At 39.6% G+C, this 17082-nt stretch overlaps 1 protein-coding gene across 1 annotated transcript in view; it reads right to left on the minus strand.

Moving 5' to 3' along the window:
* ZNF81 (zinc finger protein 81) overlaps nucleotides 1–15438 on the minus strand; it is a 119109-nt gene extending 103671 nt beyond the window's left edge. The window contains exons 1-2 of the mRNA XM_066356913.1: nucleotides 15339–15438; nucleotides 8859–9101 (exon numbers count right to left, since the gene is read on the minus strand). Coding sequence (XP_066213010.1) covers nucleotides 8859–8930 — 72 coding nt within the window. The 5' untranslated portion in view covers nucleotides 8931–9101; nucleotides 15339–15438. The remainder of the gene's footprint in view (nucleotides 1–8858; nucleotides 9102–15338) is intronic.
* Nucleotides 15439–17082: the final 1644 nt, after the last annotated feature.

Raw genomic sequence — 17082 nt, forward strand, 5'->3', positions numbered from 1 at the left:
GGCAGAGCACCGCCCCTGGTGGGCGTGCCGGGTGGATCCCGGTCGGGCGCATGCGGGAGTCTGTCTGACTGTCTCTCCCTGTTTCCAGCTTCAGAAAAATTAAAAAAAAAAAAAAAAAAAAAAAAAAAAAAGATAACCTGGATATGTTATCTTTGAATATATGTATCCTGATTTATTGATGTTGCCCCATTAAAAAAATAATTTAAAAAGAAAAGAAAAGAAAATATCCCAGCAGCTGCCAAGAGCAAATTTTCTCAGGGAGATTTTGATTAGTCACATCCTTCAGTCCATCTGTCTGAAAATTCCCTGACTAATATGAGGCAGGCATCTTTCTAATCTGGATGTGATCTGAAATCCCGAGTTTCTCTCTGGTTTGTCTGGTTCGTCTAATTCTTGTTTCTGTTTAGTCTTTGTTTAATGTTGTCTAAAATGTGTCTGTTTTTAAGGCCTGAATTAAGTTTTCTTAATGCTGGCTCTAATATTTAGAAAAAATAAAATGTTTTTAGAACTTATAAGGAGTGCTCATTTAAATTTAAATAGAATAGAATGTAGATCCTTAAGACTTACTGATTTGGTTAGTGCATTGTGAGGTGTGTTCAGAGTTAGGAGCCAAATAGCAATTTAAGTATTAGGATTAATCAAAGTTATATGTTATACTTGTGTTTTTTTGTGTGTAAATTGTCTTGTTTATGTGTAAGGTTATACTCAGGCAAAACAAAGGAATTGAGCAAAATTAAGCAGGGCCCTAATAAGTCATTTCAAGAATTTGTCTCACAGCTAATTCAGGCAGTTAGAAGAATAGTATAAGGATGCTAATTCTGCTTCTCAGGCCACATCCTGCAAAAGGGGCCCCAAGGAAATTGGTGATTTGGCTCCTCTGATTTTGCCAATTGGATTAAAAAAAATAGGTCAGAAACACCCTAAAATGGAACTAACAATACAAGGGTGTAAATTTAAAGGACTTTTAGATACTGGAGCTGATGAATCTGTTATTGCTAAGCTACATTGGCCTACTTCCTGGCCCACTGATGCAGCAGCCACAGAATTACAAATACCCTCAACAAAAAGCTCTAGTTTTTATAATGGGAAGATAAAGAAGGTCATTCAAGATTTTTTAATCCTTATGTGCTCCCTGGATGGCCATTTAATTTGTGGGGTAGAGATGTTTTGAAAAATACGGGAGCATTGCCTGTCACTCTTAATGGTTTAGTCAGTACTCAGATGCTTGATAGGGGATTTTTGCCCACTAAGGGACTAGGGAAAAGAACAGCGGGAAATTCTAACTCCCATAGAAGTGGCACCCAATACTAGAAGGCATGGATTAGGATATCAAAATTTAGCATAGGGGCCTTGGTAGCTCCTGCTACCCCAATAATGCATTGTACAGACCCAATTACTTGGAAATCAGATAGTCTGGTATGGGCAGACCAATGGCCCCTTTCTCAGGAGAAACTTAAGGCAGCTGCTCAATTGGTACAAGAACAGTTACAGCTCGGGCACATTGAACCATCTAATAGTCCATAAAATACGCCTATATTTCTCATTAAAAAGAAATCAGGAAACTGGAGGCTATTACAAGATTTGAGAGCAATAAGTAAGACTATGGAAATTATGGGTCCTCTCCAGCTAGAACTTGCTTTTTCTACTGCCATTCCATGGAATTTTCACCTTGTAATTATTGATTTGAAGGACTGCTTTTTTACTATTCCTTTAAGCCCTCATGATTGCAAGCGTTTTGCATTCAGTGTTCCTTCAGTTAATTTCCAGGCTCCAATGGAGCGATACCAGTGGAGAGTTTTGCCTCAAGGTGTGGCTAACAGTCCCTCCTAGTGCCAAGAATATGTTGCTCAAGCTATCTCTCCAGTACAAAGGCAGCACCCTAAGGCATACATAATTCATTATATGGATGATATTCTTATTGCTCATCCAGATAAATACATGGTGTTGATCATTTTGCAACAACTAGAATATTCTTTGAAAGAATCAGGACTTTATACAGCTCCTAAAAATGTACAGCAATCTTTACCTTTTTCTTATTCAGGACAAATTATTGAGGGACAACAAATTTGTCCACAGAAATTAGAAATACAGATCATTTGCAAATTTTAAACGATTTCCGGAAACTGTTAGGAGACATTAATTGGTTTAGATCTTCCTTGAAATTAACTACCGGGGAACTGAAACCACTTTTTTTTTTTTTTTTTTTTTTTTCCCATTTTTCTGAAGCTGGAAACAGGGAGAGACAGTCAGACAGACTCCCGCATGCGCCCGACCGGGATCCACCCGGCACGCCCACCAGGGGCGATGCTCTGCCCACCAGGGGGCGATGCTCTGCCCATCCTGGGTGTCGCCATGTTGCGACCAGAGCCACTCTAGCGCCTGAGGCAGAGGCCACAGAGCCATCCCCAGCGCCCGGGCCATCTTTGCTCCAATGGAGCCTTGGCTGCGGGAGGGGAAGAGAGAGACAGAGAAGAAAGCGCGGCAGAGGGGTGGAGAAGCAAATGGGCGCTTCTCCTGTGTGCCCTGGCCGGGAATCGAACCCGGGTCCTCCGCACGCTAGGCCGACGCTCTACCACTGAGCCAACCGGCCAGGGCCTGAAACCACTTTTTGATAGTCTTAGAGACTCTGCTGAACCAGCTTCTCCTCGGCTACTTACAGCTGCAGGACAGCAAGCTTTAAAGTTTGTAGAAAAAGCCTTGCAACAAGCACAACCAAAATGCATAAATTCTGAAGAATCAATTGCCTTACTAATTTGTCCCTTGAGTTATACTCCAATGGGACTACTGTGCCAAGCTTCACGTCCTATTGAATGGATTCATTTAGCTGTTACTCCTAAGAAAGTTTTATCTCCTTATTTTGATCTTGTTGCCTCCTTGATTATCAAGAGGCATAGGTGACCCTTACAGCTTATAGGTTTTGAGCCTCAAATTATTGTTGTTCCTTTTTTCAAAGGATCAATAACAATGGCTCTGAAAAACTTCCACTAAGCAAATGGCTTTTGCAAATTTTACAGCTCACTACCCAGCTGATAAAAGTTACATTTGTATTTCCTAAAACAATTGTTAATGAGCCCATTCCTGAAGCACCTACAATCTTTACTAATGGGTCCAGCTCAGGAATAGCAGGCTTAATAATCAATGGACAACTTTATACTGAAACAGTCAACTTAAAATCAGCTCTAAGAGTAGAATTACATGCCATAATCATGGCTTTTCAGCATTTGCCATATTCCTCCTTTAATCTATATACAGACAGCAAATATTTACTTATGGTTGTTTCCACTATAGAGACTGCTGTCTTAGGGACAACTGCTGATGAACTATTGAATATTTCAGCAGTTTCTCCTTCTTCAAAGACTTGTATGTCAACATAGAGCTCCATGTTTTATAGGACATACTTAAGCTTATTCCATGCTCCCTGGAGCTTTAGCACAAGAGAATGCCCTTGTTGATCAAGCTATCCAAAAGAAAATGATTTGGAGCAACCATGACAGATTGAGCAATTCAGTCTCATACTATTCATCACCAGAACGCTGCAGCCCTGTGTAAACAGTTTCAACTTTCTCGGGAAGCAGTACGGCAGATTGGTAAATCCTGTCCAAGGGGTCCTATACTACAATCTGTCCCTTCATTTGGAGTTATCCCTCAAGGACTACTACCAGGACAACTTTGGCAAATGGATGTTTACTCATATACCTTCATTTGGCAAACAGTCCTATGTCCATGTTACAGTGGATACTTATTCTGGATTTATAGTAGCCTCTGCTAGAACAGGAGAGGCTGCTAAGCATGTTATGATTCATTGTCTGTATGCATTTTTTATTATTGGACTTCTTGATGTGATTAAAACGGACAATGCTCCTGCATATGTAGCAAAAGCATTTACTGTATTTTGTCAAACCTTTCAAATTACGGGTATTTCTTATCATCTTTAAAGTCAAGGTATTATTAAAGTGTACTCAGCAAATATTTTAAGGTCAATTTTAAAAAATTTAAAAGGGGGAGTAATATCCTGGAACTCCTACGGGTCTACCATATCATGCTTTTTACTTAAAAAAAAAATTTCTTTTGAATGCTGATGAACAGGAAATGCCAAATCTTTTTCTCCTGCAAACTTCTACCCTCTCTTATTTGATCCACTTAATAACACTGTTTTGTCTTTTTCCAAATAGCTCCAGATATACGGAAAATGTTTATATAGGCAGATGGGATCCTCAAACCCCTCAGCAAGATCATCTGAGCATGGCTTTTAAGGTACCAAGAGGCAGAAAAAGCCCAATAGAGATCAGGTGAAATACCAGCTCTTTGGATATGCCCTTAAGGCTTCAGCGCCTCAAAGGGGTCTCATAGGACTCCATCTGGGCCCTGCTTCAATAGTGGAAAGGAAGGTCATTGAGTCAAAGCCTGCCAGGCTTACGTGCCTTTGCTCTGAGGAAGAAGGGACACTGGAAGGTAGGCTTCCCCCTCGCTCTTCTAAGGGAGGGTTCAGTCTCTTCCAGCCCTGCTCCAGCCACCTATGACCTAACCTTGCCCAGAAAGCTGGAGTTTGCCACTGAAGGCTGAAGGTGCCCAGGGCCATCGGCCCCATCTACGACACTGTGGATGAGCCTAGGGTATTTCTTCCAAGTAGCAGGTAAACTGATCTCATTTACAGAAGGGCCACTTAACTATGTCTTGCCTGAATATTCAGGTTTCTTATTCTTCCCTCAAAGATCTCTGTTGTGGGTGTTGATAGTCCTATTTTCTGCTGCTTTGTTTAATATATAGTGTTTCCTTTATTCCTCCTGCCTCAATGCCCCACTCATATTTCAGGTTGGGACCTATTCCTAATTTAGAACTCCTTTTTTCCTTTTTTTCCAATTTACAAATTTACCTCTACCACCCAGCTTAGTGTATCCCAATTTTCTCTTTACCACGCCACATTTGCAGAGCTCCAAGAAAAAGCACCCTGGTCTCATCTCTCCAAGCTTAGGAGAACAGAAGCTCCATCTCCACACATGATGCAGATGGCTTTTCCAGTCTACCTGAATCATTACCAGCTAGAAGCAGCGGTCATTGGGACTTTGACACTAGCTGCAGAGTGTGGAAGTGTGACAGCAATTCCAGTGCCATGCAGACTTTTCCTGGATGTGGACTTTTCCTGGACTCCTGCTTCTGTGACAGCTTTTCATGGACTGAACTGGGGTTGGGTTGCATTTGCAGAGATTTGAAATGGTGTTGGGGCCAACTTTGACTTGGTGAACATGTTAAGGACATTACTCTTTTATAGATTCTTGTTATATTGGCCAAGAATTTGCTTAAAGGCTTTAATCACTGTAATGTATTAGAATGTTTGTTTGGGTATCTGTTAGCATTGGCTATACTAATTTTGTGTTTGTTCTGTATTTTTTCAGCCTGCTTCCAAATTAGAATCAGGGAAACTAGGAAATCAGATGAGTGCAAATCTCAGCACACAAATTAAAAATAAAAAAGGAAAGGAGGATATGTTCTGGACCGTAAATGGCAAAAAGCCTTTGTAGACTCGAGGCTTAGCGAAAGGCTAAGTTCTCCCCCCTTCATATTGGCTATGAAGCTGAGTATTGCACCCACTTCACTTGCTTCCTTGACTTGCTGGAAGCAATTTACATGCTCTTCCTCTGACTCTTTGTTTGTTTTCAGATGTTAGTAGATTTCACTAATGCATCCTGTTTATGCCTTGGGAGAGTTCCTGTTTTAGCCTGGATGTGTAACTTTGTATCAAGGACTTCCTTGATTTGTATATGGCTACATAATAAAGCAAACTGGGGCTATGGGGCACTCGGATATTGCCATCAGCATTTGAAGTCCTCCCGGTCCCATTTTTTCTTAATAAGTGTGTTTCCTTAATTCTGCACCATTATTAGGAGCTGTGCTGGTCCACAGCAAATAGGCATATGAAAAAATATTCAATGTCATTAATCATCAGAGAAATGCAAATTGAAACCACAGTGAGATGTCACCTCACACCTCTCAGAATGGTGCTCAGTAAAAAATCAACAAACAATAAGTGCTGACAAGAGTGTGGAGAAAAGGGAACCCTCCTGCACTGCTGGTGGGAATGCAGACTTGTGCGGTAACTGTGGAGAAGAGTATGGAGTTTTCTCAAAAAATTAAAAATGGATCTGCCTTTTGACACAGCAATCCCACTTTTAGGAATATATCCTAAGAATACCAAATCACTGATTCAAAAGAAGATATGCGCCTGACCAGGCGGTGGTGCAGTGGATAGAATGTTGGACTGGGATGCCGAGGACCCAGGTTCAAGGCCCTGAGGTCGCCAGCTTGAGTGCGGGCTCGTCTGGTTTGAGCAAAAGCTTATCAGCTTGGACCCAAGGTTGCTGGCTCCAGCAAGGAGTTAGTCTGCTGAAGGCCCATGGTCAAGGCACATATGAGAAAGCAATCAAAGAACAACTAAGGTGTTGCAACACGCAACGAAAAACTAATGATTGATGCTTCTCATCTTTCCATTCCTGTCTGTCTATCCCTCTCTCTCTGACTCTCTCTGTCTCTGAAATACAAACAAACAAAAAAAGAAGATATGCACCCCCATGTTTATGGCAGCATTGTTTGCAACAGCCAAGATCTGGAAACAGCCCAAGTGTCCGTCAGTGGACAAGTGGATCAAAAAGTGTGGTACAATGGAATACTACACAGCCCTGAAAAAGAAGGAAATCTTAACTTTTGCAACAGCATGGATGGACCTGGAGATTATTATGCTAAGTGAAATAAGCCAGGCAGAGAAAGACAAATATCATGTGATCTCACTTATATGTGGAATCTAATGAACAAAGTGAACTGAGCATGGAATAGAGGCAGATGTGGGGTTACAGGGAGCAGAGGGACAGCTATCAGAAGGAAGGGGGATGAGGGGATGGGATCAGAGAAGGTGAAGGGATTAGTGAAACTATATATACATAACACGTAGATATAGATAACAGGACAGCAAATCCCAAAGGGAAGGGGGGAGGGAGCTTGAGGGAAGGGAGCAAAGGAACGGTAATGAGGGATAAGGGGTTGGGGGTGAGGAAGTTATATTGAGTGGACACTTGAATTCAAAAAAAAAACAAGTGCTAGAATAAAGAACTGTTAAGTGCAAAAAAAAAAAACTACTTGAAAGAAAATCAAAAGGGAAAGAAATGGAAATCTGTAGAATAAAGACTAAAAGAAAAAAGGATCAAAAACCAAATAAGAAAAGTTTTTTGAAAAGCAGAGAAAATATGTATGTGGAAAAAGGCTTTTAAAATTATGCACAAAAATAATTTCCAACCTAAAACTCTGTATCTAGGCAAAAAGATATATTTAGCATCACAGGCATTTATTACTTTTTTACTTGTATAAATTTATTTCTACAATTATATATATTAAATAAATATATTTTGGCATGACATTTTCAGACATGCCAAGTTTCATAAAATCTATCTGTCATGTATCCATTTTCAAGGATAGATTGGAGGATGTGCTCCCACAAAATGAGAGGGTAAATAAACCAAGAAAGAGAAAGACACAGGATCCCTAGGAAAGCGGATATGCAACAAGACGGAGGTGAAAAAGATTTCTTGGGGGATGGCAAAGAGAAGACACCAAGATAACCGCTGTGTGTGAAGCTGAGAGAGCAACCAGATCAGCCTCCAGCAACGCAGTAAGTTCCAAAAAAGATTTCTATAAAGAGAAGACATTGATGCCCAGAGTTGAGATCAGCCGCACCTACTACTAGCTGTATGGTCTTAGGCCACATTGCTTTTCTCTATGCTTTAGTTTCCCTCTATAAAATGAGAATAACAATGGCATCCACTTCTTGAGGTTGTTATGAAGATGTGTTAGTATGTTTTGTGTGTATATAATAGTGCTGGGCACACAGTAAACATTATATGTGTTTACAATTATTGTCACTATGATTATTACCTAATATGTCTGAATACATAGAGAGGAGATTTAAACAACGAGGAAGAATTTGGAGTTGAATTATTGATATGTATATAGTAAAGGAAATTACTAAACTAGAAAACTGTTAATTCTAAGGAAAATAAAAAGTTGTATAGAAATAGTAACTACAGCATGGATACCACAAGATTCATACTATAAACTTTCACAGTAATAAACATTGATGGTGGATCTGATCAAAACAATGATATTTACAGACAAATGTGTATGTGAGTGAGGGTGTGCAGAAAAGCTAAATCTCCACCTCCTATAGTGGAAAGTCAATAAATAATGCCCAAAAATAAAAATAAAAATAAGAAAACCTGTTAAAAAGATTAAGTGCTTACCTCTAGGGAGCTGGAATCGGGGAGAAATAAAGCTGGAAAGAGCCATTTTTTAAAAGAAGACTTAGAAACTACTGGCAACTTTTACCATTTGTAAATCAAACTAAAAACTGACTTTAAATTACGATGTGAAAAGATACAAAAATATACAAGAAATGATAATGATGATAATGGATTATTAACCTTAATATTAAGCCTGACCTATGGTGGCACAGTGGATAAAGTGTCAACCTGGAACTCTGAGGTCACCGGTTCAAAACCCCGGGCTTGCCTGGTCAAGGCACATATGGAAGTTGATGCTTCCTGTTCCTCCCCCCTTCTCTCTGTCTCTCTCTCCCCTCTCTAAAATGAATAAATAAAACCTAAAAAAACCTTAATATAAAAAAAAACTATTTAAAATAAATAAATCAGCAATGAACAGGAGAAGGAAATTCACACAAGGGATAAATAAATTACCAATAAAAATCCTCTGATTATGTTACCTAATTTTTTTAAGTCATACATATTAAAATAATGCAATGTTATCATTCATTCTGAATAAATTCCTGCCCTTGGGTGCCTCTTCCTCCTCCTTACCTCACAGGAGTTTTCTCTTCTTCCTGCAGTCAGGGCCAAGGACCACTGGGGAGAGCTCTGGTTGGCTGGCATGTTTACTCTGGGACTCAGCCCTCAGGATCTCTTGAGGACAACAGCTTTTCCCAGGAGCCTATGGCTGGGCAGGGTCCACGGACTCAACCAGAGCTGCTGGGACCAGAGGAAAGATCCTGCAGCCTTCACTATGGAGTCTAGTCTGGGGACTTCACAGAGACTCCAAGAAACCTAGAAAGAAAAGTATTCACATGGTGAGTCATTGAGCATTCACCCCACAAACGTTACTTGGGGGCACCAGAGTACAGCTCACGGCACTGGATGCTGTGGGATAGACAAGGTCTAACAATACCAATTCCAGTTATTAATCAAAATAAAATGTGAGTGAGGCCACAGATTTACACTAAAATTAAAAAGGGCTTAAATTCTATCTTGGCCAACTTTTAGCTATGAGAATATAAAATGCTTCTTCAGTTATTTTTTTTTCAAAATGAGTCAAAACTGTCTCAAGGGCTTGTGAAAATTAAATAAGATGGTGTTTGTAAGGCACTTAGCACCAGAATGGCCCAAGTGAAGTTTTAATTGATATTAGCAAGTATTGTTATTATGGGGAATCATATAATGTGCAAAAGCAGGTACCTCATTTAATTTGCACAACAATCCTGTCATCTATGTGTTGCTGTAATCATTATTTCACTTTATACATGCGACAATCTACCTGGCTTCAAAGTTCACATTCTCAACACCATACCAATGGCACCTGTTAGTAGTAGGCTAAAAATAAAAGTAGTTCTGAGTAGATACTGAAAACATGACTGTGATTTGGAATAAGGAAAATATTAATAGCCCGGGACTAAAATTGTTTAATTACCTCAAAAATACTCAAAGGTAAAAAACTGTTTATCCTCTTATTGAGGGAGGAAAGGGTGTCTCAGTGTCCAAGCTGAGGTACAATTTTATTCTAGTCAACCAATAGAGGAGGGGCACTACAGATTCAGTCATTCTTTATAGGAATGGGAAAATATCCACATAAAATGAAGAGGAATTTAATTAAGACAACAAAAATGAGAGACAGGATGAAGAGAAAACAAGGAAGTAAAGTAAGTAAGGAGCAAAGTAAAAGGCATGAACAAGTAAGTTTTTAAACTCATAAAGATGATGTCATACCAAAGAAAGAGAATATGCTTTTTTTTTTTTGTATTTTTCTTAAGTTGGAAATGGGGAGGCAGTCAGACAGACTCCCGCATGCACCCGACCGGGATCCACCCGGCATGCCCACCAGGGGGCGATGCTCCGACCATCTGTTGCAACCAGGGCCATTCTAGCACCTGAGGCAGAGGCCATGGAGCCATCCTCAGTGCGCGGACCAACTTTGCTCCAATAGAGCCTTGGCTGCAGAAGGGGAAGAGAGAGACAGAGAGGAAGGAGAGGGGGAGGGGTGGAGAAGCAGATGGGCGCTTCTCCTGTGTGCCCTGGCCGGGAATCGAACCCGGGACTCCTGCACGCCAGGCCGAAGCTCTACCACTGTGCCAACCGGCCAGGGCTGCTTTCTTTTTTTATGCCCATGGAACTTTTACAAAATTCTATCAAGTAACTTGTCCACAAAAAAAATCTGATAGGTGTTTTAATGTTGGAAATTAACAGGCTACATTCTCTGATCATAGTATAAAGTGTTCAATTTCATTAGTCATTAGGGAAACGTAAATCAAAATCAAAATTTTCCATTAATTATGAGACAATAGCAAGTCTTCCTAAGGTATGAATAACCTGGAACTCTCATACATTGCTGGTAGAATTGTAAAAAAAAAAAAATGCAGCCATTCTGAAAAACAGTTTGGCAAAATGTTACCCACAGAGTCATCACATGACCCAGCAGTTCCAGTCCTAGGTATCGACACCAAAAAAGTGAAAACACATGTCTACTCCAAAACTGTACACAAATATTCACAGTAGTCAAAAAATGAAAACTACCTAAATATACATCAACTGAAGAATGGATAACCAAATGTGGAATATCCACACAATAAAGTTATTTAGCAATAAAAAGTAATAATACATGCTACAACATGAATGAACCTTAAAATCATTATCTTACATGAAAGATGCCAGTCACAGAAGAACACATATTTTCTAATTCCATTCATATAAAACGTCTAAAATGGGCAAATACACAGAGACAGAAAATTGATTAAAGATTTCCTAAAGCTGGGGGTTTGGAGGTGGCATGAATGGTGAATGTCTGCTAATGTGTACAAGGTTGAAAATGTGCTAAAATCACATTGTGGTGATGATTGCATAATTCTGTGAATGTACTTAAGACTACTGGATTGGGTCCTGGCCAGTTTTGCGCAGTGGATAGAGCATCAGCCCGGCTTGTGGACGTCCCAGGATCAATCCCGGTCAGGGCACACAAGAAGTGACTATCTGCTCTCTCCCTCTCTCTCTCCTCTTTCTCTCACTCTTCTCCTCTTGCAGCCAGTGGCTCGATTGGTTTGAGTGTTGGCCCTGGGTGCTGAGGATAGCTCCGTTGATTCAAGCATCAGACCCAGACAGGGGTTGCGGGGTGGATCCCGGTCGGAGCACATGCAGGAGCCTATCACCCCTCCTCTCACTTTAAAACAAAACAAAACAGAAAAACACTGAACTGTATACTTGAAATGGGTGAATTTTATGATACTGGAATATATCTAAATAAGTCTGTTTTAAAAGAAAAGAAACCGTTTCCTAAATAACCCAGGACCAAAGAGGGAAATCAATACAGAAGCTACACAATGTTTACCAGCAGTCACAGAACATACTAAACTTATATATAAAGTGAAGTGTGCAGCTTTAAATGGCTTTATTTTTAATTAAAAAATAAATATTACAAAAAAGAACTATGTTCCACCTAAAACATTCAAAACAGAAAAAACGAAATTAAGCTAACCTCCCCAAAAATAAAGTAGTACTGAATAAAAATAAAATTTTGAATGATCAAATAAGTATAACAATGGGAAGTTTAAAGCAAACAAAGAGTTGGATCTTTGAGATGACCAATGTCGTAAATAATGCACTAACAAACCAGATAGAGTTTATATATATATATATATATATATATATATGGAAGTCTCAAAGGAAATTAAAAAGTAGCCTGACCATTATATATATTATATATATATGATGTAAAAAAATAATGTGAGAGATTATTCCTCTCACATTATATATATATAATGTGAGAGGAATAATCTTTCCCAGATAAGGCAGTGGTTCAAAGTAGTTATTGTGGGATATCATGTATAACTGTGCAGCAACACAGTTTAATATTGATGTGAAAGAGGTGCTCCCCTAGCAAAAAACATAAATTAACAAGGTTAACAGAGGAAAAGACATAGAAGAGAACAATGAATGTAGAAGAGACTAGAACAAAAATGACATAAGACAACAAATACAAAGACTGAAAAGTAGAAAGGAAAGGTGGCCAGCCCAGACCTCAGGGACTGGAGAACATTATTACAGCGATGAGTTCCCTGGGTTTCATTCTCCCTCCCATGTGTCAGACAAGGCGCTGGAGAAGCCTGTAACTCAAAATTGTCAACAGGCACAGACAAACAAAACTCGAAGAAAAGCCTACTCCCCTTAATCAAAGAACCAAGGAAAGTGTGGCTGAACTGAATATACTCACCCTACTCCAGCCAAATAGTAACAGAACAAACACACTTTCTCTTCAAGCACCCATGCAACATTCTCTCAAACATACAATATCTAGGGTCATAAAACAAACCTAAACAAATTAAATTATAAAGCATATGTTCCTTGATTTTAAGAGCATTGAACTAGATAATCAATAACAAAAAGATAACAGGAAAGCCTCCAAACACTCAGGAATTAAGAAATACATTTCTAGATAATCCATGGATCAAAGAGGAAGTCTCAAAGGAAATTAAAAAGTAGCCTGACCAGTGGTGGCACAGTGGAGAAAGCGTCAACCTGGGACGCTGAGATCCCAGATTCAAAACACTGAGGTCACAGCTTAAGCGCAGGCTCATTCGGCTTAAGCATAGGTTTGCTAACTTGAGCACAGAATCTCCAGCTTGAGCAAGTGGTCACTGGCTTGGCTTGAGCGGACCCCCACACCCCATCCAGGATCGTATGACAAGGAATCAATGAACAACTAAAGTGAGTGATGCAATTACAAGTTGATGCTTCTCATCTTTCTCCCTGTCCCCCTCTCTCCCTCTCTCTCTCCCTCTCAAAAATAAAACAATGAATAAAGATAAAAATATAACATAATGATATTCGTGGAATGCAGATAAAGCAGTGCTGAAAGGGAAATTTATAAATTTAAATGTTTATATTAGAAAAGAATTAAGGTCTTAAATCAATCATCTAAATTGCCACTTTAAGAAACTAAAAAAAGAGCAAAGTAAACCCAAAACAAGCAGAAGGAAAGAAGTAATAAACATAACAGCAGAAAACAATGAAATTAAAAACAGAAACAATGAAATTGAAAACAGAAAAATAAAGAAAAATCAATGAAAGCAAAAGCTGGTTCTTTGAAAACATTGATAAAATTGGTAATCTTCTAGCAAGACTGACAGACAAAAAGAAGACACAAATCACCAACAGAAATGAAATAGGAGATATAACTATAGTTCCTGCAGCCATTAAAAGGGAACAGAATACCACACACAACTTGATATACATTAATTCAACAACTTGGATGAAATGGTCCAATTCCTCACAAAACACACACTCCCACAACTCATCCACTATTAGCTACTCTGAAAAGATAGTAACTAAATAATCTGAACACTCATGTAACAACTACAGAAAATGAAGACATAATCAAAAAGTTTCCAAAAGAAAATTTCCAGGCCCAGAAGGTTTCACTGCAGAGTTCTACCACATATTTAAAAAAAAAAAATTAGCATAATTTTTCCACAATCTCTTCCAGAAAACATAACACTTCCCAGCTCGTTCTACAATGTCAGTATTGCCTTAATATTAAAACCAAAGACAATACAGAAAAGGAAAACTATAGACTAACATTTCTCATGAACTTAGATGCAAAAATTCTCAAAAAAAAAGTATTAGCTAATCAATTCCTGCAACACATAAAGAGAATTATACACCACAATCAAGTGAAATTTATTACAGGAATGTAAGGCTGGTTCAATATTCAAAACTCAGTGTACTCCTCCATGTTCACAGGCTAAAGATAAAATATCACAAGATCATATAAATTCATATAGTACGGCAAAATTCAACATATATTCATGATACACGTAGACAAACACACAGATCAATGGAACAAAAAGTAGTCCCACACAAGTATGGCCAACTCATTCATTCATTTACTCACTTTATCTATCTAATTTATCTATCTATCTATCTATCTATCTATCTTATCTATCTAATCTATCCTATCTATCTATCTATCTATCTATCTATCTATCTATCTATCTATCTTTCTATCTATTTATGTGAGAGCAGGGAAGGCAGAGAGACAGACTCCCACATGCCAGGACCCGGATCCACAGGGCAAGCCACCTATGGGGCGATGTTCTGCCCACTGGGGTGTTGCTCAGTTGCAGCCTGAGCTTTTTTAGTGCTGGGAGCCAACTAGCTCCAGCCAATCCAGCCAGGACTGCAGGATAGGAGAGGGGGGAGGGGGGAGATAGATAGGTAGGTAGATAGAGGGGAGGGGGAGGGGTGGAAAAGCAGATGGTTGCTTTTCCTGTGTGCCCTGACCAGAATCGCACCAGGGACATCCACACCTGGGGCAGACGCTCTACCACCGAACCAACCAGCCAGGGCCTGCCAATTTATTTTTGACAAAGGTGCAAAATAACAGGAAGGACAGTTTTTTCAATAAGTAGCGTTAGTACTTGGGGCTTGAGTAACTGGACATTCAAATAAATAAACCTCAATCTAAGTCTCACATTTCATACAAACTTAACTCAAATGGATCATGAACAGCAGGAAGGAGAAATGGACAACTCAGCATCACAGTAGAAAATTTATCTCTCCTCTCCCAGGAACAGAAGAAGCAGATAAAAAAAAAAATTGTACAAATTGTGTACAACACAACTGACAACTAAATAATTAAATATTATTGTCGAGTTATAAATGGAACATTTACTAAAATTCACCACTCACTAGGCCATGCATCCTCTCATATTTCAAAGAATGAGCTTCATGTAGACATTTTTCAGACCACGTTTTTCTAAGGTTAGAAATCATGAAACAGATAAACTTTTGTAAACTGAAAACGCACTTCTAAATAACTCAATGTGCAAAAGAAAAATTATCAACTCTTAAAAACACTTCAAACATAATGCACCAAACCTTGTGGGTTTTAGAGTGAACTTGAAAACCTTAATATTGATATGAGAAAAGAGGAAATCCTGCAAAGTAATCAGTGAATCATCCAACTACAGTTAGACAAACGAGTACCTCACTGACCACACAAAATTCCTCAACACTCACCCTCCCCAGGGCCGCATCACTGCAAAACGCCTCCTGCACAGCGCACTGAGATTCTCCTGACTACTGTTAACCCTCGACTCAGAACCACAGCCGCTTCCGGTCACCACCCCTAGCACCGCCCCTTCTCTGGATTTGGAGCTTCGCAGGAATGGGGCGTGGTTCTGCACATGCGCAAAACCACATTTGAAGCCACTGTCAGCCAAGAGTGAACATGGAGTTGCTACTGAGTCAGTGTTTTAGGGCATTAGGTGCCACTGGCCAGCGGTGGGGAACGTGACCGTACTCGGGTCGCGCTTCCTCATGGGGTACGCCATGGTGGAGGAGGGGCCGTTCAGTACTGAGGATGAGGAAGCCTCTGTCACAGAGCTGAGCAGTGGAGGTGTCTCGTAGGTGGTGGGAGGAGCAGGGTTAGAGACGTTTCCCTGGGCAGGCTTCCTGAAGGAGGGGTCTTTGGATCTGTACTTTTTGGATCTGAAATAATGTTCAGAGAAGCCGAGGGGCCTTTGGAAAGAGGCAGAGATGCCAGTGGCTGTCAGCTCTTGGCGGATACCATAGGATGAGAAGGGGGTAAAAGACGGGTTACAGGCCTCTCCTGGATCACACCACGAGGGGAGAAGGGAAAGAAATCAGAAATGTGCAGGCCCCGCCCCTCAACTATAGCACTGGAGAGAAAAAAGGGAGAAGTCAGCGTTAGCTTCCCCTCTACTGTGCTTGTGGAGGTTGGTTATGGGGTTTGAGTGTTCCCATAATCTACATTTTTTCCACTCCAGCTACCCAAGCTAAAATAAAAGTATAATAATACATGAAATGTAATAATTATATAGTTATATAATACTTTTTCTTAACCTAATGTAATATGTCACTAAAAACATCTTTAAGAAACTATTATTTTTATTTCTATGTAAAATAAAATCTACATAGTGATAGCTACCTTACTTTGCAAATGTAGTTTTAAGACAAGACTGATACTGCCCTTCAACCAGTTTTCTTTCCCTAATGATCTACAATACGGAAAGTATGAAGATGCCCTGCCCTTCTGAGAGATGTCACTGTGGCAAATGAGGAAGAAGCTGTACTGCCTTTCACTTGACAGTACCTATACTGTCAACAGCAAGGTCAAATATCTCCTCCTCCATGGTATCCTCCAGACAGAGGTAGAAAGCTGAGGGCGTTCCCGAATCCTCAGGTTGAGGGAACTCCTATAGCCCTGGTCTGGGTGTTTATTGAATAAGTAAATGAAAGAAGAAATGGAATCAATGGAAGTACATTTGGCATGTATACACTTGTAACAGAGTGCCTGGAATCATTGTTAATGTTGTTGAGTGTCATAATAGTACTAGGATATGTTTAAGAAAAATAGATCTGTTAGACCATTTCAGAGAAAAAAAGATAGAGCCAACAAACATATGAAGGGATGTTCAAAGTCATTAGTGATTAAGGGAATACAAATCAAGACATGTTGAGGTGACATTTTACATACACCCATTCAATTTGCAAAAATTTAAGTCTGAAAATACCAAGTGTAGGAGAGGATGTGCACCCACCAGATTTTCTGACCTATTGAAGGAATGTAAACAACTGAAACCACTTTAGGAAACAGTTGGCATTCCCTTCAACAGTGAAATATACCTCATCATCCAGCCAGTCCTCTCCTAAGAATATATCCAAAAGAAACCTTGCACATGAAAGTGAGGATATGTGTGGCATCCTGTTCATGACAGCAAAACCTGAAAACAAAAATGGA

This window comes from Saccopteryx leptura, chromosome X, assembly GCF_036850995.1.
Source record: "Saccopteryx leptura isolate mSacLep1 chromosome X, mSacLep1_pri_phased_curated, whole genome shotgun sequence".
Classification (NCBI taxonomy): domain Eukaryota; kingdom Metazoa; phylum Chordata; class Mammalia; order Chiroptera; family Emballonuridae; genus Saccopteryx; species Saccopteryx leptura.